This window comes from Macaca nemestrina, chromosome 2 (genome assembly GCF_043159975.1).
Source record: "Macaca nemestrina isolate mMacNem1 chromosome 2, mMacNem.hap1, whole genome shotgun sequence".
Classification (NCBI taxonomy): domain Eukaryota; kingdom Metazoa; phylum Chordata; class Mammalia; order Primates; family Cercopithecidae; genus Macaca; species Macaca nemestrina.
Window position 1 is genome coordinate 108,494,461 of NC_092126.1, and position 26,578 is coordinate 108,521,038.

Genomic DNA, 26,578 nt, shown 5'->3' on the forward strand with positions numbered 1-26,578 from the left:
TTATTTAAACATTCCTGCCCCCATGATCATTATTTTAAATCAGTGCTAGACACTAAGCAGAGCTGTACTGCCTGAAGCTAGAGATGGGGAGAGGAGATGGAGCACCAGGGGTCCAAGCAGACTGTGTAGGGTGAGGGGACTGTTTTGTATCTTGACTATAGCAGTGATTACACCTTGTATACAAATGCCAAAATTCATCAAACTGTACACTTAAAATTGATGATGTTTATTTTATGTCAGCTATACCTTAATAAAAAGAAAAAAGTGTTCAAAAGATCATGTTTTTACACAAAGTAGGCATGTAATAAATTAATAAAATAATACTCATTACCACAGTTAAAATATGGTTTAATAATAACTGGGGGGGGGCTAGGTATATGTAATATTTTAAATCTCTTTAACTTAGATTCAGAGAAGACCAAAGTCGATCTCACCAAAATCTCTCCACTCAGTTCTCCTGTGTTGTTTAGCCAGGTTAGTACCCAAAATAATTCTGGGTATATGGCAAGTTATTCTATTATAATAACAGCCAAAGAAAAATGTATAATCTCTCTCTCTTTTTTTTGAGATGGAATCTCACTCTCTTGCCCAGGCTGGAGTGCAGTGGCGCAACCTTGGCTCACTGCAACCTCCGCCTTCTGAGCTCAAGCTATTCTCCTGCCTCAGCCTCCTGAGTAGCTGGGACTAAAGGCACGTGCCACCATGCCCAGCTAATTTTTGTATTTTTAGTAGAGATGGGGTTTCACCATGTTGGCCAGGCTGGTCTTGAACTCCTGACCTCAGGTGATCCACCTGCCTCGGCCTCCCAAAGTGCTGGGTTTACAGGCATGAGCCATTGTGACCAGCCAGAAAAATATATAATCTCTTTTAGAATTTTTTTTCTTTTCTTTTCTTTTTTTTTTTTTTTTGAGACAGAGTTACCCTCTGTTGCCCAGGCTGGAGTGCAATGGCATGATCTTGGCAACCTCCGCCTTTGGGACTCAAGTGATTCTCGTGCCTCAGTCTCCCGAGTAGCTGGGACTACAGGTGTGCCCAAACCTGGCTAATTTTTGTATTCTGTAGTAAAGAGGGGGTTTCACCATGTTGGCCGGGCTGGTCTTGAACTCCTGGCCTCAAGTGATTTGCCCACCTCGATCTCCCGAAGTGCTGGGATTACAGGTGTGAGCCACCACGCCTGGCCTAGAAATTCATTTTTTAAAGAATTTTGGAAATGATGTATTCATTCAACAAACACTTTCTGGGTTTATAATCTATTCTAGTGACACACTTGGTGCAAATGCCTTAATGATAAAAACAGCCAGAGTCCCTGCCCTTAGGGAATTAATAGCCTAGACTAAGGGCTTACGAATGGTCTGTGATAAAGTTCTAAGCCCCAGTAGGTGTAACAAGGACTCTGGGAATCTGTACTAGTCTATGGTGAGACGTAGGTATTTTTTTTTTTTTTTTTTGGTCTATGGTGAGAAGTAGGGATTCACTTCTATTTTTTTTCCATATGGAGAGTCCATTGTTCCAACTCTCAGCATTGAATATACCAGTCCCTCCTTCATGAATTACTAATGCTACTTCTGTTGTTTATATTTTTTATTTAGGGTCTAAATAACCCAGATTTTCATGCAAACTCATTTTGCAATCAAGGAAGATGAAACCTTATGAAGGTTAAATGACTCACTCCTGGTAGATGTTTAACATCTTAATATGTTTCTTTGCCCTGGCTGAGATGATCAACCCAGCACGTTCTACTATCCAGCTGTAGTTTGTAACTATTCTTTGGTGTACCAGACCAGAGAATTTGGGCTTGAGTAATCCCCACCTGGTGTCCAGCTCATAGTTCAGAGGAAACAACTAAGCTAAAGACACATGATAGGCAAAGCTGAATTTAGCTACCTTTCCATCAGGAGATGACTTATAGGCTCTTTTCTAGGGTCACAGCCAAGGACTCATCATCCACATGGCTGTCATTTTTAATGGTGCCCCCCATCCTAAATGATAAATAAGTTAGCCAGAAGGGGTGAACAGGAGCAAGAAGATAATGATTCAACCTTGTACACACTTGAAATATGGGTTCTCTCCTGACTCCCACCAAGTCTACCACTCTAGAGGCACTTATTTCACTGCAATAGAAACAGTGATAAAATCCCCACTGCTTAAGTAGAGTAACTTGTCAGCTCATTTGATCACAAATGCTTAGATCACATCTCTTTCTTTTGCCTCCCCAGGAATTTGGTATTTCATTGGTCTAATATTTCAGAAAATCATTACCCAGGTTCAGAGAAACTCAGAAATGCTCCAGATTCTGGTGTGACTTTGAGGTCTTATGGGCTGAAAGACATCCAAGCTTTCACTATAGCAGTGCGTGGGCTCCCGGGCTTGGCGCATTTGGAAAAGCTTACAAGGCACAGGCTTGGGGTCCTGAGTCACACACAGCTCTTTTCTTTAGCTCTCCTGCCTCCTGACCTCTCCTTATTAGGACACCTTTGTGAGTATCTGCTTCACCAGCTCCTTCCTGGGCAGGCAGGGATGGGGGAAGAATTTCCATTTGTTTTAATCATCATTCATGATTCATCATTCATTAATCACCATATCACACATCCCTGTTATTTGTTCTCCCTGCCATTCTATTTCTTTGCAATTCTTGATTCTAGTAAGGGAAACTAATGTAGGGGAGGGAATTCCATGTGATAAACACCAGGAAGTCGTTTTTCTCCCAGATCTGTCAAATACAGTTTAAAAGACTGGCAAAGTACTGGCAACTCATCTAAAATTTGTAGATGAATTGGAACAAGTTGCCTCAATTCTGGGTGTGGTTGCCTATGGGACTTGGCTCTCATTCACTTTCTCCATCCAAGGAAGATGGACTGAGCAGCTCCCAGCCAGTGCTGGGCTCAGCCTGGGCACCAGGAGATACATATTAAGATGCATGGTGCCCTGGAGGAGTGCCCAGGATGCCAAGGGAGGCAGACTCAAACCAAGAAGTTTGTGGCTGATCCGTCACGGCTTGCATGCGAGTCAGGTTCCACTTTTGGCCAAAATAGCCCTGTCCTCTCTTAGGAAGAGGTCACATTGCAGACCAACATTCCACTCTCAACAAGTCCAGCAACTGGTGTTTCCTCCATCCATGGGGCAGATCCCTGCTTTTCAGACTGAGCATCAGGTAAGTCATAATTTGCTTTTAGGGGCCAGGTTTGCAAAATATATTTCATTAAATTGTGGATGTGCACACCATGAGAGCCTCAGGATGTCCAGCAGACTGGCAAATGTATACCCTACCTCATATCCACCCCGAGGGGACACACACACCATTGAAATGATTTCTCCCAACCTTTATTCCCTGCAGGGAGCAAGTGTTGAATTCACATACATTGAATGTACATTTGCTTGTCTACCTGTTCATTAGACCCAGATAGTAATTTTGGGACACCAGGGAAGTTCAAGGTACTCTGAAGATATTGAGGGTCTGCTATCAACCATCTGGGGGTGGTGGTCAAGGAAGGCTTCACAGAAGGGGCATGACTTAAGATGGGTCTTAGAGAATGGATATGAGTGTGCCAACCAGGAACAGTGAGATGAGTGTCAGGAAGGATAGATGGAAGGAATAGCAGGTGCAAAGATGCCAAAATATGAAAATCGTGGCTTCCTTGGAGCCACTCTGGAGAGTTTGATTTGGCCAGAGTTTTGTTTGGGTGGGTAGAGGAGGCTGGAGAAGTGGGAAAGGGCTTGGTTGTTGGCCATGGAGTTTGGGCTTCACCCACTGGGACCAGCACACCTCAGCAGCTTGGTGTGGTGGTGAAGAGTACAGATTCTAGAATCAGACTGTCTAGGGTCAATTACTGGCTCTACCACTCACCCAGATGTGCCCCCCTTGGGCAAATTCCTTAGCTTCTTGGTGCCTCACTTTCCTCATCTGCAAACAGGATAATAATGAGATTCCTTGTAAGGCCTAAATGAGTTAATACCTACAAAGTGCTTAGAATGGTGCCAGGTGGTCAATCGATATTGGCTGTTAGTATTGTTGATATTATCAATGATAGCATATTACAACTACTACTAGCAGTGATGGGGCACCATTGAAGGGTGTTAAGCAGACAACGATAGCAGCAGTTTGGCTCTGAGTCTAAAGCCTACAGTCCTGTCTGGCTGGGTGGGGACTAGGTAAGGCAGGCAAGGCACCGAACAGGCAAACCTTAAGGAGGCACTCACTGTCAGGGTGGTGCCACTTAAGGAGGCAAGTGTGGGTGCCTCCTTAAATACTGCACACCTTATCTGCCTCACCTAGCCATGGCCCTGGCCCTGATCATTGGCTATTAATAGGCCCTTCTACTTGTTGACTCATGTGACTCCAGCACCTTCACTGAGACTCAGAGAAGTGACCTCACTTCTCCAAGTTTGCTGAGCTCAGGAGGCAACTGGGACATTCTGGTTCAACCCTGGCACCTCTGCAGTCTCCACCCATCCAGGGTACCACACTGAGCTGCCCTCATAGAAGCTGCCAAGGCTGGTCAAGTCACCCAGCAGAAGAGGAGGAACTGCTGCCATTCTTTATTTCCCCCCTTCCTTCCTTCCTTCCTTCCTTCCTTCCTTCCTTCCTTCCTTCCTGCCTGCCTGCCTGCCTGCCTGCCTGCCTGCCTGCCTGCCTGCCTCCCTCCCTCCCTCCCTCCCTCCCTCCCTCCCTCTGTCTCTGTCTGTCTCTCTCTCTTTCTTTTTTTTGTCTACCCTGGAGGTGACAGAAACTGCCATTCTTATTAAGTGAATGCAGTTGTTGGCTGATTCCAAGAAGTAGGGGGTCACCTCCAACAGAATTCATTCTAACAGTGCCTGCTGTGTGAGGGGTGGGGGTGCCAAACTGTCACATCGCCTAACTTGGAGTCTTCCTAGTCCAGTGGACCTGAAGCAGTGAGGCCTAAAGGAATAGAGAGACAACTGGTTTAGACACTCAAAATCCATGTGTCATTGACTTGGCCTGGTCCATTTACAGACTGGTAAATTGAGGTGTAAGTCTTGCCAACAACAGGAAGACCACTGATCTGCCTACCTGGAAATAGTTCATTTCCACCTTCACATAAGAAAGAACTAGAACATGAATTGCCATTTCAAGGGCTAATCATTCTCTCTTGGATGGGAGAAAAACCATTGGAATCTAGACACCAGGCCTGTCTAAATAGCAACAACAACAAAAATTTAATGATTCCTTAATACGAGGCAGCCTCCCTGCATATGTTTATAAGTATTTATAAATCCCTATAACCACTCCATAAAGTAGGTTCTAATATTAATCCCCATTATACAGATGAAGAAACTGAGGCTTGGGCAGTTTAAGTAATGTGCCCAGGCATATATGATTAATAAGAGGTAGGGACAAGTTTTGTGCCCCAGCTCAGCTCTGACCGGTGCCCGGGGCATGATAAATGACTATTCAGCAGAGCTAGCCCCACCTGAAGAATTCCATACACAACGAGGAACTTTCTGATGGTGGTGGGTTGTTCTTACCAACAAAGTCAATCAAGGTAGAATAAAGTATTTCCAAGCTGCTGGCTCTCCAGGATATCAAAAGGAAAATATATTTGTTTTAAATGGTCCAACAAGCATACTGCATTACTGCAAATCCTCCTTCATGTCAAAGTAATTTGAAAGTATAGTTGGAATTTAAGCTTAATATTTAAATTCCACAGAATTTGAAATGTTTGCGGCATGGTTGTTCTTTTGTATTGTTCTTTTTTGGCAGTGCCAGGTGTAAGGTTCTAAGAAAGGGAACTGGCATGGTTCTGCTGCTGATGGCTCCACAGCTTCATCAGGTCTGCCCAGGGGGTGTGGGCATGGGAGGTTAATGTGGCCGAGTTGGTGGCAAAAGAAAAGCAGCCATGATTCTAGAACAAAGTACTGAGACTGAAAGGCCAGCGCCAAGTTTTAGCAGAGAAGCATGCTGTAGAAGCCCTGGCCTGCAGGACTCGCTTCTCTAGACAGCTGTCAGTGAGACTCATGGGAAAATCCGATGCAAGTTTGAGTCAATTTCAACCAGGCTTCTTGCTTGGCTTGGCAGGAAATGCTTCTTCCTAAAAGAGACCCCGACCTGTCGTTCTGGGTATCTGGCTATAAAGCCTTCCATCCACTGGTTTGGAAGTCAAGTAGGACCTGCCAAGACCTGCCAATCCCCTTTCCCCACCCCACTCCTTCCACCTTATTCCCATGGCTGGTTTCAGGGAAGAGCCTGTCAAGATAGCAGGGCAAATCTCTCATTCACCTTCTGAGAAGTAAAGAGATGTGAAATGATGGCTGCTTACCACACGTCCCTAGAAAGAAGCTGGGGCAAGGTACAGCAGTCAGGCCAAGCTGAGGAAATGCCTTCAGGCTACTGTTGCATGTCTGGAGAAAGGGATGGGTGGCAGGGCAGGTAACCATCCCATTCCCCAACCCTAATGGCAGGTGCACCTCCCAACTAAAGATACTGTGCCACAGGTGGCTATAAGAACTTGCCTGCCATTCTACCATTATAGGCTCTCCAAAGGAAAGGACCACATTAAACACTGCAGTGATCAGTCAACACCCAGGAAGGACTGGACATAGACCCTAGTTATCAGTAAAAGACCTGGGGAGTGATCAAGCACAACCTCCCACCCACAGTGGGACTGGGACACAGGACTGCACTGGGAGGTCAGGGCAGGGAAGAAGGCCCGAGGGAATTGGACAAGGGCATGCACAGTGCAGGTGGGAAGTGCAGAGACAACGTGCTGCAAAATGTTGATGAAGGCCGACTCTGGCCACACCTCTCAAGATCATTTTGCCATAAGTTACCCTCCAGGCCAGGTGCTGGCATACAAAGATGAACAAGGCTGGGCTCCGACTTTCAGACTTACATCCAGGGACCTCAGGGCTCAAGAGACATCAGGGTCCCATCCTCTCAGTGAGAGACACACATAGTTCCCATTAAAATAGTTTACTATTTCCACAGCTCTTAGATTAATTATGGAAAAGAGTAAAATGAAGTTCCAATAGCAATGTTAAAAAGAACCATGTGCAGCTTAGTCAATTCAACTTGTTGGAACAGTTTATCAACACAGGGGACTGCGGTGTACATTCATTCACTCCTGACTCTTAATTCTCAAGGTCCTCAGGGAAGAAAATTACATGCAATGATGCAAGTTATTTCTTTTATTTCTTTTACTTTTTTGAGATGGAGTTTCACTCTTTTGCCCAGGCTAGAGTGCAGTGGTACTGTCTTGGCTCTGCCTTCCAGGTTCAAGCAATTCTCCTGCCTCAGCCACCCGAGTAGCTGGGATTACAGGTGCCCACCACCACGCCCAGCTAATTTTTGTATTTTTAGTAGAATGAGGTTTCACCATATTGGCCAGACTGGTCTGAAACTCCTGACCTCAGGTGATCCGCCTGCCTTGGCCTCCCAAAGTGCTGGGATCACAGGCGTGAACCACCGCACCCAGCCAAGTTATTCATTTTCTAAAGTAACTGAACCATTTCCCAAAAGCAATGCTAGCAGTTCACTGTCTCCAGAGCTTATGCTTTGAATCATTTTTCTAAAGTGGTGACAGGTTTGCACAGAACCATCCAAACTCTTCTGTTGCGTTTTTCCCTTTTATGATCAAAGACATGCCATAGGAAAGAGGTGGCCCTGTCTGGGTCACAGTCTGTAGCGAACAGACACATCTGCATATAAACCCCTCTGAGACTGAGGCCATCTTAAGGCTCCTTGTCAGTCCAAAACATGGAGGTTAACATTTAATTCCAGATTGAATCACACTGTATCAGTGGACGAACGGTTTCCAAGAGGACCACAGAGGTAAGAAAGCTGCATAATAACAGACTTTGAACATGGGAATTGCAGAATTAAATAACAAATATAACTCAGCTTATGACCACTGTAAATAATTCATGCAAGATGCTAAAATGCCACAAGGCTACTTTAAATCACATTAACATTTTATGAAATGTTAACAAGATTTATTTTGTTAGACCTTGAAGTGTGAGTCACGAGGACCATGAAAGTCACTGAGGATCACAAGGATGGCTGGAGAAGAATCAAAGGAGTAGATTTAAAAACCCATCTGTATGTACACTCAGGGACACACATGCAAAGGCCCACAGCCCCTCCCTCACCTGCTAAATGTTTAGAAGTTACTGAATTTCCAGTGTCTTTAGTATTCCCCCCAGAGTACCTCATTCCAATGGTCCAACCTTGCCATCAGAGATTAAATAGTTGTTCAAGTTCTTCTGACAAAAAGTCAGCAGGGGGATGGTTAAACAAGAATCCACACAGACAAAACCAACTGTGCTTGTATAAGTCAGAATAGTGAACCTACGGTGGGGAAGGTGGGCAGGTGATTAGAAAGGGGCAAGAGAGAAAATTCTGCAGTACTAGACACACACGCATGACACACACACACACCTAAAAATTATCCAGCTATACACTTAAGATTTGTATACTTTAGTCTCAATAAAACAATTTTTTTTTTTTGAGACATAGTCTCATTCTGTCACCCAGGCTGTAGAGCAGTGGTGTGATCTTGGCTCATTGCAGCTTCAGCCTCCCAGCTCAAGCAATCCTCCCACCTCAGTCTCCTGGGTAGCTGGGATCACCAGCGCAGGCCACCATGCCAGACTAATTTTTTAATTTTTGTAGAGACAAGGTATCACTATGTTGCTTAGGTCTTGAACTCCTGGGCTCAAGTAATCCTCCTGCCTTGGCCTCCCAAAGTGCTGGGATTACAGGCTTGAGGCTGTGTCCAGCCACAATAAAACAATTCTTAAAACTCAGAAAAACCATTGCTAGCTATGTGAAACTTTCTTGTATGCTGAGAAGCTCCTCTCCCGCCATCCTTCTGGGCATACACCAAACCCCTTCTGAGTCGCTCTTTGTGCCTGTAAGGTCCTGGGCATAAGGTCTCATCCACAGATGATTCAAAGTCTCTGCCCTCAAGGTACTAGGTTCTTACAGGGCTTCACAGTTCTTGTTACAACAAATTGTTGTTTGCACAACTCTGAAAATTGAGGAGAAAAACCTGTTGGTCCTTCCTCATGATCTGAACCCTAAGTGCAGTGAGTTATGCTTGGGGCAGTTGCTTACAAGTGTTGTCCCTGGGCCTTGTAAGGGGAGGAGCCTCCTAAGTGTGTCAAGCCTTCCTTTTTAGCAGAGACAGAGTCTAGCATTAGAAACCAATAGTACATTTACAAAGCTAGCCATAGAATTGGAAGGTATGTTTCATTTCTTTTTCTTTTGGTGACAGGGCCTTGCTTTGTTGCTCAGGCTGGAGTGCAATGGCACAATCACAGCTCACTGCAGCCTTGACCTCCCGGGCTCAAGCAATCCTCCCATCTCAGCCTCCTGAGTAGGTGGGACCACCAGCGCATGCCACTATGCCTGGCTAATTTTTTTGTTTTTATTTTTGTAGAGACGGGGGTCTTCCTATGTTGTCCTGGTTGGTCTTGAACTCCTAGGCTCAAGCTTTAGCCTCCCCAAATGCTGGGATGACAGGTGCATGCCATCATGCCTGGCCTATGCTTCACTTCTTTAAAAAAAAACATTTTTTTTTTAATTGTGGTAAAAAAAAAAAAACCCCAACTCGATAAAATAGAAAAGGGAAAAAACACCTATGAATAAACCCTGCAAATATTTCTTTTTGCTTTTTTATTATAGTAAAACATACATACACACACTTTATCATTTCAACCATTTTTAAGTGTGTAGTTCAGAAGCATTAAGCACATTCACATTGTTGTGCAACAGTTACCACCATCCACCTTTGGAATGTTTTCATTATCCTAAACAGAAACCCTGTGTCCATTAAATAATAACTCCCATCTCTCCCCTCAGCCCTGGTAACTAGCATCCTACTTCGTCTCTATGAATTTGACTACTAATCTAAGTGGAATCAGACAGTCCTTGTCCTTTCGTATCTGGCTTAGTTCATTTAGCATAATGTAGGTGAGAATTAATTGCTAATTACTAATTTGCATGCCAATGAAAAGTTGACTGAAACTGCATAGCCTGAAATTTATATATATTCACAGTAATCCCCTGGATTACTGTGGAAGGGAGGGAGAGAAACTTGTTTAAACAAAAATGATGTCATAACTAGAAAACTCAAAAGATGGCAAAAGGTCATGAAAAATAAGAAGGATTTCCCTGATAAGTGAAAAACTGGTTAGCACTTCATGCAGCCCATTGACCACTGCATTCAGAGACCTTACTTTGGTCTCTGTAGGCCACGCACTGAATGAGGGACACTGCTGGGGGCAGGCCTGCAAAAAATGTTCTGATAGGACTGCACTTTTTTGGTGATTAAAAGCCATGTAAGGCTGGGTGTGATGGCTCACACCTGTAATCCCAGCACTTTGGGAGGCCAGGGCAGGCGGATCATCTGAGGTCAGGAGTTCGAGACCAGCCTGGCCAACATGGTAAAACTCTGTCTCTACTTAAAAACACACACACACACACAAAAATTAGCCAGGCGTGGTGGCACATGCCTGTAATTCCAGCTACTCAGGAGGCTGAGGCAGGAGAATCACTTGAGTCTGGGAGGCAGAGGTTGCAGTGAGCTGACATCACACCACTGCACTACAACCTGGCAACACAGCGAGACTCTGTCTCAAAAAAAAAAAAAAAAAAAAAAAAAAAAAGAGCCATATAAAAGAAAACGTTCTTACTTGTCTGAACATAAGCCATGAGCTGCTTAAACTAAAAATAAAGTTCAGTTTAAAATGAGCTTTTCCAGAAGGTTATATCTGGCTATTTCTACCTTACCATTCATCATCCCTCAAAGGATAACACTAGAGACGTGGTAGCAGGGAAACACTTCACTACCAAAATGTTCAGCTCTAGGTTAGTTCAGCCTGTAGTTTTGAAGATCCACTCACTGGGGAGGAGCAAAAGGCAGCAGGAGAAGAGGTTCTATTAAGACAGAGACCTGTTCTGTGGCCCCCATCACCTGACCTCACATGTGTAATCCTCCCTGTCTTGTGTGCCTCATCACTTCAGTCACTTGGCTGGGCCACTAGAAGCCACCTGACCTCTCTGAACCACAAGTTTCCCATCTGCAGCATTTGGCTAAAAACATCAACTGTGCAGGGCTTTTACAAGCATTGGAATGAGACCACATGTGCAAAGCCAGGCACATGGCCAGCCCTCAAAGAGTGATGGCCATGATCATTACCATTCTGGCAGAGGGGGCAGAGCCTCTGTGCCACGGCACCCAGGGGCTGCCAGAATTCTAAGATGCCCTCCAGTGACTCACATCCTTGTAGAATCTCTTCCACTAGAGTGTGGGAGGGATGGGATATCACTCGCCTGATTAGGCTATGTTCAATGGTACTGTTAACTTTAGGAAAGGGAGACTATCCTGGGTGGGTGTGGCCTAATCAGCTGAACTCTTAAAAGAGGCTGGGCTTTTCCTGGAGAAAAGGAGTTGACATGTGAAAGGAATTCAACATAAGGGAGAGTCTCTGTAGCTAGTGTTGAAGACGGGTCCACATAACAAGGAATGCAGGTGGTCTCTGAAAGCTGAGAGCAGTGTTGGTTGAAAAGCAGCAAGGAAAGGGGGACATCAGACCTGCAGCCACAGGAACTGAATTCTGCTACAACCAACATGCTTAGAAGAGAACCACAAGCTCCTGTTGAGAATGTAGCCTGGCCAAAATCTTGATCTTAGCCTTTTGAGACCTTGCGCAGAGAACCCACCCATGCTGTCGTCAGAAGACCTACAGAACTGTGAGCTAACAGGTGTTGTTTTTATGACACCAAGTTTCTGGCAATTTGTTATGCAGCAATAGAAAACCAATACAGAACTCTTGGCCAGGCGTGGTGGCTCATGCCTGTAACCCCAGCACTCCGGGAGGCCGAGGTGGTGGATCACCTGAGGTCAGGAGTTCGAGACCAGCTGACCAACATGGAGAAACCCCATCTCTACTAAAAATACAAAATTAGCTGGGCGTGGTGGCGCATGCCTGTAATCCCAGCTACTCAAGAGGCTGAGGCAGGAGAATCGCTTGAACCCAGGAGATGGAGGTTGCAGTGAGCTGAGATCGCATCATTGCACTCCAGCCTGGGCAACAAGAGTGAAACTCCGTCTAAAATATATATATATATATATATATACTTTTTAAAAGAAGAAAACCAATACAGAACTCTTAATTAGATGGGGTACCAGGCAGGGAAAGATGGGGTTGTTTTTGTGGACCTGCCGAGCTGCTCAAGGAAAGAAGTTTGGACAAATACAAGGTATTGTTTGGGAGGCTGAGCCTCCCCTTCTGAGCTGAATTACCAGATGGAAGGTGTTATATAGATAAGCCAGCCTTTATGAAAATATTAGATCAACAAAGATGTCTAAAACATTGGATTTACTGTAAAACTTTAACATCCAGATACTGGAAGGTGACAGGAGGGAGGCAAATGAGTGGGTCAGAAAGAAGGTGACGATATGGCCAAGAGAGTTTATGGCTGGTCATCTCACCTAGACCTGTGGGCTGAGCAAGAGCCCCAGACAAAAACCAGAGATCAAAGGGCAACCCGGTGGGGAGCCTGGCTTTAAAATCCAGAATCCAGAAGAGGTAGGCTGTGTAGGCACCGGCCAAGGCTGAAGGCAGGTGGGAGAGGGCGACTAGGAATGACGGCAATAATTTAGCAGCTCCCATTTGTTCAGCCTCTGCCATGTGCCGGGCACTTTCTATATATTTTCTTTAGGTAAACTGCTTAAATTCACACTGGGAAGACACACAGCTGAGCTTCAAACCCAGGCCTGCCTGATTCCAAAGCCCATGCACCTTCTGCTCCTTTAAGGTCACAAGCTGGGCAGCCTGGGACCAGCTAGAGAAGAGCAGTGGTTAGAGACGCATTTCAGCTTGTACCATTCAACACCAGCAGCAGAGGAGTGCCAGAGATTTCTGTCCTAAACGCCACTCTGACTGTCTGCCTTTCCCTTTACACTAGTGAAGGGGCTGCAGTGGCTCCAGAAAATGTTCTGTAGGTAGGAAAGAGACTAGCAGGCCTCCAAGATGAGAGTCTCTCAATAGCGTGGGCCCTTCCCTTGGCCTATAATCTTGCCTCTGAGTCCCCCGAACTCTTCCTCATTATCACAAGCCCTGGGCAATCAATCAGGAACAGCACGTGCTCCTCCCTCATCTCTGTTGTCCTCACCACCTCCGTCACTGACTTTACTTCCGATACTTTGGCAGCAATCCATCCTCTGCTTCACTGTGGTCTGAAAGATGACCACCAGCTGACTCACTCCCTGCTCCTTTCTTGCTGTCCTGGAAAGACAGATTGCAGCACCCACCCACGGCAGCCAGGATGTGAGAGGAAGTGACCATTTGGGATGTCAGCTTCCACCAAGTACCCGCTGAGCAAGGGGAGAAACCCATGTTTTTGAGGCCTTAGAGCTACTTCTTTTTTTTGGGGACAGAGTCTCGCTTGGTCGCCCAGGCTGGAGTGCAGTGGTGCGATCTCCGCTCACTGCAAGCTCTGCCTCCTGGGTTCACGTCATTCTCCTGCCTCAGCCTCCCGAGTAGCTGGGACTACAGGTGCCCGCCACCACACCTGGCTAATTTTTTGTATTTTCAGTAGAGACAGGGTTTCACTGTGTTAGCCAGGATGGTCTCCATCTCCTGACCTCGTGATCCGTCCACCTCGGCCTCCCAAAGTGCTAGGATTACAGGCGTGAGCCACCACGCCCAGCCTAGATCTACTTCTTTCTTAACTGCAAAGCCCCAACCTCTTGATCATTCCAGGGGACTTGACTGGGGAGTGTGGGTGTATTGCCATCCCAGGGGCCAGGGCAGCCAACCAGGAATACATCCCTCAGTTTAAACCTTCTGTTTTAGGGACTAGGGATTAACACCATTTCTGTTGCTGTTGTCATGTCCAGCAATCTTAAAGTGGGGAATGGGAGAGCAAACCACACAGCCTGAGATGGCAAACAGGTTTCTGAATGAAGCCCTTGCAAGCGACCACAAGCCAGGTCAATAACATGATTCCACAGCAAACCAGGCAGCCCAGGATAAACAGATCAGCAACACAATGCAGCACACTCCAGGAGATCTTCGGGGCCAGTCAGACACATGCCTTCCTCACCCAGAGGGCCCAGGGCAGCCTCCAGGAGGTGTTATGTCAATGAGGATGGCCATTACAGACCATTCTCCAAAATAACCTACATCAGAAGTACCTTTGGAAGGTGTTATGTCAATGAGGAAGGCCATTACGGAAGATACTATATCAACAAGGATAGTCATGGTGGAAGATACATCCACAAGGGTGACTGCAGTAAAAGGTACTAATGTGGAAGGTGTTAAGTCAATGAGGACAGCTATTATAAAAGATGTTTGGGCATCATAATGAAGTTACAGGAACAAGGACAGTCATTATGGAAGGTGTTACATCAACTAGGATGGTCATTATTGGCAACAAGACAGTGTCAACGTTGGGACCAGCCAGTGATCTTAAGATGAATATGCCAAAAATTCAGGGATATGAAAAACTAAGTTGAGGCACCAACAATGCTGAGATGGGTTTGAGAAGCTTGGCTCCAAAGCACATTGTGTGGGTGGATGGAAGAAAAAAACCAGATGGTTCTTCCTGAAAGGGAGAGCGATTGTGGGGCAGGGCACTTTCTATGTTCCTTCCTTACAGTAGAAGTTGGCCCTACTGCTAACAGCTATTGCCAAGGGAGAAAAAGGAGGCTTGGAACAAAACCCAAGCTAGAAAATTTGGAGTAATCAAGAATTTAATCCTCATTAGACTATATTCTGCTTGCTTTTGTAGGTGATCTCTAGTTATAAATCAGATATTGAAGAATTAACTCTGAATTGCTTCTTTCCAGATAGTGGATCACTTAGCAAGTTGTCATTTCAGAGATGATGGGAGATGCCATTTTAAATATTAAAAAAAAAAATTGTGAGGTTATTGGTAATTAATAACAGAGCTATACTTCTGCTCCAGGGCCAAACTCAGGGTTTTGTTAAGGATGTCCGACAGACCTCAGGCACCAGGAGAATATCTTGTCCTCCTCTTTCTCTTGTCTTGCCTATAGAAGCTTATATTGCAATTCTAATACCTACATCTTTTGCTGTACTTATTACACTGGAAAGTGTCGCAAACCCAAATATGAAAGGCAACATAGGGAAGAGAGTCTTTGTTGAATCAGAGGGTGCCAGCTCTACCAAATACTTTGTAATTTAGGTTTTTTCAAAACATACAAAACAGAACTAGGCCAAGCCCCCCAGGCCATCAATTTGTAGCCCCTGGTTTACATGTTAGAATCCCTTCCAGATGGTGAGTCCTTGGAGAGCAAGGGATAAGGGTGCACAGAGCTAGATGCACAAGGGGCCTCCAATATCTCCAGAATGAACAGAATTTGTTACCAAAATGACCTTGGACTGGGCTAGATCTTTTCAAGACCTTCTAAGAATTCAGGGATGTGAAAAACTAAGTTGAGGAACCAAGAATGCTGAGTTGGGGGTTTTAAGAAGCCTGGCTCCAAAGCACATTGTGTAGGTGGGTGGAAGAAAAAAAGCAGATGGTTCTTCCTGAAAGGGAGAAAGACTGTGGGTCAAAGTACTTTCCTTTTCATGAACCATATTCCTTCCTTACAGTACAAGTTAGCCCTACTGCTAAGAGTATTGCTAAGGAAGAAAGAGAAGGATGGGAACAAAACTCAGCTAGAAAATTTGGGGCAATGAAGCATTAATTCTCATTCCACTATATTCTGCTTTGCTCTTATAGATATTCTCCAGTTATCAATCAAATAATAAATCAAATTTTCTAGGCCTGCTCAGTGCTAGGCCCTAAAAGTAGATAGGGAAAAAACAAAACAAAACAAATCACAGCAAGTTGCTCTTCATGAAAAACTGCTGCAAGTCGAGAAGGCAGTTTTTTGGTCATCAGCTCCTCGATTCCTAGCAACTTAACACTTCTACTCCATCCCTTCTATACAACCAAATTCCTGCAGGAAGTAACTTCAGGCTTTTTTGAAGATGGGGTCTATACTTGAGAAATTTGTTTTAATGCAACAAAAACAGTGAGTCCTATATTAATACCTGGCTTTAAATTGTTTTTATTTTTTAAATATTTTAAAGGCAAAACTACCATGATAGAAGGCAAATCAGTGGTTGCCAGGGGCTAAGGGGTATGGGTTTATTGCAAAGGAATCTGGAGGAACTTTGCAGGGTGATAGAAATGTTATACCATGCACTTGATAAGACCCATTGAATTATACAATTGATACTGGTAAATTTGATGGTATGTATATTGTATCTCAGTAGAGCTGAAAAATACTTTTACATTTAGATAAATAATACATGAAGCACAAAATAAAGTAAAATAAAATGTAAAAAGTCATTCTCTCACCCTTGAATCTGGTTCTGTTCCTATAGGCAACCACTATTACCAGATTTTGTGCACTCTTCCAGAAGTAATCTATGAATATGTAAGTGTGTATTTATATACCATCCCTATTTCATTTTATTTTGCCAAAAGGTTGCATGTCATACATACTGTTCTGATTCTTGTGTTTTTCTCTCTATAATATATCTTGGAGGTTACTCCACATTAGTTTACAGAGAGCTACATCATTCTTTTAAATGGTTGCCTAACATCTCATTGTTTGGATGTAGCATAATTTACCTAACCTGCTTCTAATGATGAGTATTTGGGTTGTTTCCAGTCTCTAGCGACTAGGGCAAGGAGGGGAAGATGCCAGTGGGACATACCTTCCCACCAGCATTCCAGGTTCCTGCCTGGAACTTGAGTTGTATTCCCCATAGAGGCAGAGGCCAGTGAGGCTAGAAGAAGTTATATTGAGGGTTTGGCACCATTCAGGTTGTGGTGAGCTTCTGCAAGATGATCCAAGCATTGTTTACAACTTGAAAAATGTCTTTTAGGCTGGGCACGGTGGCTCACTCCTATAATCCTAGCACTTTGGGAGGCTGAGGTGAGCAGATCACCTGAGGTCAGGAGTTCGAGACCAGCCTGGTCAACATGGTGAAACCCCATCTCTACTAAAAATACAAAAAAAAAAAAAAAAAATTCAGCTGGGCATGGTGGCACGTGCCTGTAATCCCAGTTACCCGGGAGGCTGAGGTAGGAGAATTGCTGGAATCTGGGAGGCAGAGGCTGCAGTGAGTAGAGATCGTGCCACTGCACTCCAGCCTGGGCGACAGAGCGAGACTGCTTTAAAAAAAAAAAAAAAAAAAAAGTCTTCTATGTTCTACGAAGATAAGAATGTGGCCCTGATAGATGTAGCCCAAGGCTGAAGTGCCTGATAAGACTGTCAGAAACTTCCGAGCCAGTTCCAGAATAATCCTCCATCTCTCAGCAGAGATTAAAGGCCAGAGCCCTGCCAGGTTTCCCTCCACGGAGATCTAGCTCTGGTTTCACAGACTGGCAAACTCCAGCCCAGTCTTGGCTAATAACACCTGGTCATGAAGATAGCTGCAATCCCCAGGAGACCACTTGGGTGTTCTCATTCCCATCTCAAGTGTAATTGAGCATGATACTTAAGTTGTTATAAAACTGGTCCAGTCAGTTCCTTGGCTAACAGGAAATTCATGTGTGTGCAGGCACTTGCTCACAAAATATTTTTTAAAACTTGTTCTAGTGTGTTTTAGAATAACTTCATACAGCTTTTCAACAAGCAGCTTCACTTCTAGGAATTTCTTCCACAGATATCCTTACACATCCCCAAAGTCGACTGCACTGGGATAATAACCAAAGCACAATGTGTAGGTGGCAAAAGTCTGAAAACAATCTTAATGTCTCCCACTGGAGACCTGGTTATACAGACTACGATAGCCTATTAATTTTGGCCTAGGTTGTCTGCCTGTTGAATATCTAAATGTTCTTCCTGGACCTGACTCAAATAATCAAAGTGTCTTAGTTTGTTTTGTGTTGCTATAAAGGAATACTTAAAGCTGGGTAATTGATAAAGAAAAGAGGTTTGGCTGGGTGCAGTGGCTCATGCCTGTAATCCTGGCACTTTGGGAGGCTGAGGCCAAGGCGGGTGGATCAACTGAGGTCAAGAGTTCAAGACCAGCCTGGCCAACGTGGTGAAACCTCATCTCTACTAAAAATACAAAACTTAGCTGGGGGTGGTGGCAGGTGCCTGTAATCCCAGCTACTCGGGAGGTTGAGGCAAGAGAATCGCTTCCTAGGAGGCGGAAGTTGCAGTGAGCTGAGATTGTGGCATTGTACTCTAGCCTGGGCAACAGAGCAAAAACTCCATCTCAAAAAAAAGAAAGAAAGAAAGAAAGAAAGAAAGAAAGAAAGAAAGAAAGAAAGAAAGAAAGAAAGAAAGAAAAGAAAAGAGGTTTATTTAGCTCATGGTTCTGCTGGCTAAAAGGTTGAAGACTGAGCATCTGGTGAGGGCCTCAGGCTGCTTCCACTCATGGCAGAAGGCAAAGGGGATCTGGTGTGTAGGGATCACATGGCGAGAGAAGAAGCAAGGGCAGGGGGTTCGTGCTGGGCTCTTTTTAACAACCAGCTCTCTAGGGAACTAACAGAGTTAAGAACTCACTCACTCCTGAGGGATCCACCCCCATGACCCAACACTTCCCATTTTGCCCCACCTCCAGCACTGGGGATCAAATTTCAACATGAGATTTGGAAGAAACAATCATCCAAACTATAGCACAAAGTCATGACAGTTCTCACTAACTGGGGAATTTGTTCTAGGCCAGACTAGTGCACACATCATTTCATTCAGACCACCAGCCAGCCTCAGGGTGCTGCTGTCCCTACAGGTCACACAACTTGCCCAGCTCACCTGGTTAATAAGCGGTGGAGGCAGGATTTGAACCAAGCTTTGACCAACTCCAAAGCTTGTTTGAGTGACGCTATCTCCAAAAAGCTGGAAAGGCAACTCTGAGTCCAGTGAGGTCTTTGGCTCCAGTCCTTCCATTTCTCTGCCCTCCTCCCTCCACCAATTTCCAGCTGGGAAGCTGAGCCCTTTGGGATGTACAGTCTGAGGACATGGGAAACGTAGCAGTAAGCAAGAACTCAGAGGCAAAAGAGAGCCTGGTGTTTGTATCCTTGAAGGTGGCCCAGGATGCAACTCCAGCGAGACTTGTCAGCAGGGCAGTTGATGTGAAAATAGCCCATCAGCACAGGCTGAACCCTCCTGACACAGTGTCCCTGGGCAGACTCCAGCAGAGCACAGACTGCCAGTATGAGCAGCAGTGTGTAATAACTCGTCCCACTATGTTGTTTGGTTTTTGGTGTGTACCTCTCCACTGTGGCTGGTGGTCACTCTGTGTAGGAGTTGAGTGTCTACCTGTGTCCAAGAGATGCCGTGAGTCCTTCAAACTCAGAGGCTTCATCTTACCACCTCTGCATTCTCTGTGATGTCCCAGAAACTGCTTGCCTGCTCTGAGCTGTTCTCGGAGTTAAACATTGCTTTAGCCAAATGTCCTTGTTTGAGATGGCCAGATGTTCCTGCCTTCAGATCAGTAACAGAAGATAAGGCATCTCTTTGGATGCACATGGCATGTGCCTGGATGTACACCATTCTAGCTCAGCTCCCAGCTGGACCACACATTGTCAAGAATTGAAGAAGCCCTCTCATGGCTCCAAGGGTTTTGTGACATGGCAGATGCCAAGGAATTAGGCAGACCCAAAATAAAGACAACAGCCCGACTTCAACTCTATATAACCTTTGGACTCAGGGAGTTGATAAAACTCATTTCTGGAGACTGTATTTACCCAGGAAAGGCAGCAGATTGTCACCTTGTACATTTTTGCATTTGGCACATTTCATCTGGAACCCTTTGATCTTCTGTCATTGAGGGTAGGATCATTTGACTTCATTTAAAACTTAAAGAAAGCTATGCCATCTGTGCTCAGGGAACACTTTTAATTTCCTTTTTCAAGACATTCTCAAATTTATGATTTAAGAATATTCACACCCTGAGGGGAGGCATTTACTGGCCTTGTAGTCCTATTACTGAGCTGGGTTCTGGAGTCATACTCCTGGGGCTGCCAGTTCAGCATCATTACACACCAGCCAGGGAGCCCTGGCAAGTCACGTCACCTCTCTGTGCCTACTAACAGGAAGTTTAGTAAGAGTACTTGTTTGAGGATGGAGAATTAAATGACATGCAGACCTACTCAAGACCACTTCCCCCATTTACATTCTCTCAGGAGAAAATAGCTTCATTTTTATCGTTGAACACTGTAGAACTTATGTTTCATCTATCAAAGTTATTTTTGGCCAAGGTCTATTTCAGAAATGTGTATATTTACATCTCTAACCTCAACACATTCTAAACAAAATTATGTGCAGAAAATCTTAACTTATATTCCAAATACACTAGGATCAAGAATGTCAGGATCTGGCTGGGTGTGGTGGCTCACGCCTATAATCCCAGCACTTTGGCAGAGCGAGGTGGGTGGGCTGCTTGAGGCTAGGAGTTTGAGGCCAGCCTGGCCAACATGGTAAAACCCCACCTCTACTAAAAATACAAAAATTAGCTGCGCATGGTGGTGCACGTCTGTAATCCTAGCTACTCGGGAGGCTGAGGCATGCGAATCACTTGAACCCAGGAGGTAGGGGTTGCAGTGAGCCAAGATCATGCCACTGCACTCCAGCCTGGGCGACAGAGTGAGATTCCATCTCAAAAAAAAAAAAAAAAAAAAAAAAAAAAGAATGCCAGGATCAAGTGAGGACACCCCAAGTGTCAAAAATGTCAACAAAGGGAGGTGCCCTACGTTACTGCACACAAAGCAACTGTTTGCAAACAACCATGTAAATGGTTTGGTAGTCCTCAAGTGATGTCTTACGCACTTTATGCTTAACAGGATTGGTTAATTATATACAGGTATCTTTCTGTGTTTTATCACGCCTTCAGAAACTGTTAGAGGTTTTGTATTGCTGTGCAGTGGATTGTTATAATTTTTCCCACACAAAATAATGAGATGTATAGTGTTGCTTAGTGTCTTCATGCAGAATGTCTGGTTTTCAGGAATGGATTACTGATGTTAATCAGATGCTTATGTGTAAAATCCTCAGAGGAGTGGCTGGCACAGCAAATGCTCAATGTATTGGCTATTACAAGCAGCAGTAGTAGTTAATACTTTTAAGAACTGATGGACCAGATACAAACCCAAGGCTACAAAGAGGTGAGGGAAGGAACTTGGCTCTCCTTACCTGGCTGTCTAGAATGCTGCCAGCTGCCCGGGAGATGATGGGCAAATTACAAGGTTTTGTGAAATAGTTTGAAATAATTTGATTGTGGCATACTTTTCATAATTTAGAATGATAATTAATGGGTATAAACTTTTCTTTTTTCTTTCTTTCTTTCTTTCTTTCTTTCTTTCTTTCTTTCTTTCTTTCTTTTGAGACAAAGTCTTGTTCTGTCGCTCAGGCTGGAGTGCAGTGGCATGATCTAGGCTTACTGCAACCTCTGTCCCCTGGGTTCAAGCGATTTTCAAGCCTCAGCATCCTGTGTAGCTGGGATTACAGGTGTGTACCACCATGTCTGGCTAATTTTTGTATTTTTTAGTACAGACGGTGTTTTGCCATGTTGGCCGGGCTGGTCTTGAACTCCTAACCTCAGGTGATCCTCCCCCCTCAGCATCCCAAAGTGTTGGGATTACAGGCGTGAGCCACCGCACCCGGCCGGGTATAAACTTTTCTTAACCACCAAGGCAGAGAACCCTAACCACTGGTCCCCCACATCAGTGGTCTTATTATCTCCCACTGTCTTACCCACCCTGACCTCAATCAGGGGTCTTTCTGACCAGCAGACTTCTCTCCCTACCCACTTTCCATCTCACCCCATCCCACCCAAACCCAAGTCAGCACTGCCAGGCAAAAACGCAGGTGAGGCTTGTGCTATAAGCCAAGGGACCCAGTTCTGTTTTCTTTCGGCAAAAAAGCACTGGTGAGCCATTAGTACCATCCAGCTAGGGTGGTGCTTCTAAGACTCTTGAGTCTCTACCAACACTGTCCAGATCCTATTTGCCAAATTGGAGGCAGAAAAATACTTCTTCCGTAGATGCTGGTGAAACAACAGTGAGCCTGGGAGAATGTGAGAAACAGGCACTAACAAACTGATGGCTGGAAGGTACACCAGGACAGGCTCTCCACAGGCGACATGGAAATACGCATCCAAAGCCCTAAGAGCCGCTCTACTCTTCATCCTAGCAACTCTGCTTTCAGAACAGGGAAATACGCATCTAAAGCCCTAAGAGTCTCTCTGCTCTTCATCCCAGCAACTCTGCTTCCAGAACACGGAAATACGCTTCCAAAGCCCTAAGAACCTCTCTACTCTTCATCCCAGCAACTCTGCTTCCAGAATATGGAAATAAATGTCCAAAGCCCTAAGAGCCTCTACTCTTCATACCAGCAACTCTATTTCCAGAACTGTAGCTGGACAAAATAGCTAAGAATGTGCAGAACATGGGCGTGGTGGCTCATGCCTGTAATCCCAGCACTTTGGGGGGCCGAGGTGGGCAGATCACCTGAGGTCAGGAGTTCAAGACCAGCCTGACTAACATGGTGAAACCCCGTTTCTACTAAAAATACAAAAAATTAGCCAGGTGTGGTGGTGTGCGCCTGTAATCCCAGCTACCTGGGAGGCTGAGGCAGGAGAATCGCTTGAACCTGGGAGATGGAGGTTGCAGTGAGCCGAAATTGCGCCATTGCACTCCAGCTTGGGCAACAAGAGTGAAACTCTGTCTCAAAAATTTAAAAAAAGAGTGTGCAGAACAACACAGCCAAAGAACACATTCTCAGATATATCAAAATGGGATAATCCAGTTCATACTGTTTTATAACCTCAGCAACATGAGGATAATGGTTCATCCTTTCATGTCATTTTCTAGTCTGCGCTATGTAATTTCAAGTGCCTTTTCCCTGAATAGACCTATTAAAATTGATACAAGCAGCTGACTATTGTTGGACATGTTCTATTTTTAATAAGAAAAACTGGAAGCAACCTAAATGTCCAACAACTGGGGACTGGTTAAAGCCATACAATGGAATGATCCCATGTTTGGTTTGCGCACATGAGCGTGCATGCATACACGGGAAGATGACTGCATCAAAGTGAATAAGGCAGCTTGCCTATAGATAATTTTTTTCATTTTGGTTATATTTATTGCCACTTTTTCTACAATAACTATATGCTACTTAAACCATCTTAATTATTAATTTCCTTCCCCCACATTGATAGTCAGGGAGAACGCCCAGAAGAGTGTGTGTGTGCACATGCAAGGCGTGCAACCATCACAGATGAAATGGCAGCATCTGAGGTGAGCCCTAGGGCTAGCAGGTCTGACTCCAAGTCATGCAAATCTGTGGGGATGTGGGGGAGGAGCTGGGGGAGACTCATCAGCCCTGCCAGTTACACATTCCAGACAACAGCCAGTAGCTCCTCATTTGAATCGGAAACAGAATGAACACCCACACTCGCCCAGGGAGTGTGTACACATCATTTGATCTGTCTGCTCACATTTTTGGCAAGAGACAACGGTGGCAAGATTGGGGTCACTGACCCAGACTCTGGTATCTGAGTGGTTCTTAGAAAGCAACCAAATTGAGGTTTTCAAAAGGCTATGATCCCAATGTAACCAGTGTTTCACTCTTGGAAATGGGGGAGTTGGTGGGGATACCAAAGTCACAAAAACACACGACACCAAGACACAAACTTTCCTTTACTCTTCATCTCTGCAGTGACACCAAGTTCATTTTTACTCTGCTGAATCTTTCTTTGTTAAGAGACTTCACAGATTTATAAAACAAATCCACGGTGCCGGGGCTCTGGCTTTCTGCATCCTTTCAGGACAGTCTCCAGGAATTTCTCAAAGGCCTTTGCCAGTTAGATCCTCAAGACTATATAGGCAACTGCTCCAACCACAAAAGCTCTCAGTTCAGCCTGATGTAGCCTCAAAGGGCCAGTTCCTGAGACCATAGGGAGGAACTTAAGAAAGTGAAAGGGAAAGTTCCTAGGCCTCTACGTATTTATACATTGAACCATGAGACAGGGCTCAGCCAGTCAAGGACTTCCTGGAAGGGACTCCATTGGAGCTACTCGACCAAAATGGCAGCTACCCCAGATCACAGGAAGAAATGAGACCAGAAACAGAGGCTCTCATTATTAGCAATACGTTGATTTACACCCTATTCTTACTGGAGGAGTTCCCCCACTGTTATCACAGAAAGCCAAAAACATCTCAAACAATTCTCAGAGTTTCAATATAGTTCCAAGATTGGCAGGCGCACATTTTTCTCAGCACACATTTACACATATTTTCACTTCCTTTTTATTCTTTTTCTTCAAAGGGAATCTTGAAAATTCAGTCCTAAGAAATTATAGTAAATATTCATCAGCCGGGCACAGTGGCTCACATCTGTAATCCCAGCACTTTGGGAGGCCCAGGTGTGAGGATCACTTGAGCTCAGGAGTTCGAGACCAGCCTGGGCAACATAGTGAAACCCTGTCTCTACTTTAATATATATAATTTATATATACATATATATATAAATCCATGCCATGGTTTAAATGAAGTTTTAAATTTTCTATCTACTATGTAGCAATATGTCGCCTGTTGTTGGAGAATGAACCAGGAAGTATTCCTGGAGCTTATATTGATATTTTACAAGCTCCTGTCTTGTATTTGTAATGATGGTAGTCACCGGGAGGCCCAAATTCAACCTCACTTGTGTCCTTTTATTCCTTAATCTAATTTACACCTGCCAAACACAAACCCACCTTAGATGCAGCAAGGGGAATCAAACCCACACGACTTCCTGGAGAGCTCTATTTAAAAAACACAAAACCTATACTAATCTCGCGAAACCTGTACTAGCCTCACATCAAGTTCTTACATGAAGAAACCAAGTTATTTACTATGTTCTAATACATCTAGGGCCCACAGGGCATTTCCTGGCTGGCACAGGTTGCTGGGACATGGCGGTCCCTTTCCCCAACCGAAACAACTCGAAATTCACACACATCCCCGGAACAACAGCCTCCTGTCGTCAAAGTCCACTGCCAAGAAGTGCGAGGGGCGCGGGAATGTCCAGTCTCTGCGGCGGCGCAGATGCCTGGCGGCTTTCTCTGGGACCCCGAAAAGAAATCCGGGCGCTTTCATTTTTGCACTAATTTCATTTTTGCTCTTCAGCTTTAGGAGAGGGGGGATGCAGCGTGCGGACGGGAAAAAGGGGATCTGGTGGGAAATGCCGACATGAAAGCACTTTTCTTGCACCTTCTCTCTGGACTAGGCGAGGAGGTAGAGGGCGAGCCTGGAGAGGAAAGATCCCTTCCTACACCCTGCCTGGGTGTCCTCAAGAAGCCCGGCAAAGACCCCGGGACCCACGGCGCGCCACCTTGGACATGTCGCCTGGGATCGGCTACAGGGCGCTCCTTTTCCCGCCTTCTCGGCCAGCACCGGGCTCATCTTCCCGGACCGGGAGGCTCCCGGATTGGGGATACTCTCACGTGCCGAGGGCGAGGTTGACTCCAGGAGGGCAAGGCCCACGCACCCGACGCGGCCCGCGCAGGAACCGGACAGTCAGGGGGACCCAGAGCCACAGGCGCATTTTGATTATGCCGCCCCCGCCCCCCCTCCGCACCCTCCGCAGCCTCCGCGCCCAGCGTCCCTCGGCCGCGTCTCCGCCCGGCGTAGGCTGGCTGGCTAGCTCACCACCCCGCGCCACCCGCCTCCAAAGCCCGGCACTTACCTGCCGCGCGCGGCAGGCGCGCCGCACCCAGCAGCAGAACCCCTAGCAGGGCGATAGTGACCCCGCAGTTCAGACCGGCCATGACTTCGGGTCGCCTCGGCCTCGGTGGGGAAAGCGACGGTGGGGAGCGGCGGCCGCAGGCGCCCAAGCCCGGCGCAGCTGCACTCCGCCCTGGCTCGCTCACCTGCGCGCGGGCGGACCGGCCCGAGCCCCGCCCTGCGCAGCAGGAGCGCGAGCTGACCCGGTGCGTCCCTCCTCTCTCTCCTCCTCCTCTTCCTGCGTCAGCGACCGCCTCTGCTGCCCAGGGTGAAGGGCTCCCGGCACCGGGTTGCTGGGTCCCTACCGAGTTGCTGGGTCCCTACTACTCACCATTGCGGCGTTGGGGCGGACTTGTCCCCACCTTTCCGGGCTTAGTCCTCCTTCCCAAGTCTGAGAACGATCAAGTCTTTTTGTCCAGAGTCGCGAAGGTCGCCCATAGAGGAAGCCAGTCTACCTTCCCTTTTCTGTCCAGGAGACAAAGATCATTATGCGCCTCGTTTTGGAGGAGAATCCTATTTGTGGGCTACCCAAGCCCTGGATCCTCTGCTACCTGACTTGGGCCAGAGGTCTATTGGACTTTAAAGCCGGTGGTGGTACAGCTAGTCTTTGCAGGACGGTGAGCCTGCAGCCTACTCCACACACATCACCTGCAGTATTTCCAGACACACAACGTGCCCAAGGTCCCCAGGGTAGCTAGAAAATTGGAGGCAGATGCACCACTTTGTTGAATTGTGAGTAGAGTCGTATGTATGCTTTCCCTGAGCTGCGGATGGAATAGTATATGCCCTTCTCGAGTTGTATTATAAACGGAGTAGTGTCTGCAGTGTGGGCGTGAAGCATTCAGGTCAAACGTTGGGCTGGAAAATGAA

The 26,578-nt window shown here is 45.8% G+C and overlaps 1 protein-coding gene across 1 annotated transcript in view; it reads right to left on the reverse strand.

Annotated features, from left to right (window-relative positions):
* LOC105480326 (CUB domain containing protein 1) overlaps positions 1 to 25,875 on the reverse strand; it is a 63,392-nt gene extending 37,517 nt beyond the window's left edge. Inside the window, exon 1 of the mRNA XM_011739002.3 lies at positions 25,671 to 25,875. Coding sequence (XP_011737304.1) covers positions 25,671 to 25,752 — 82 coding nt within the window. The 5' untranslated portion in view covers positions 25,753 to 25,875. The remainder of the gene's footprint in view (positions 1 to 25,670) is intronic.
* Between the last annotated feature and the right edge of the window lie 703 nt (positions 25,876 to 26,578).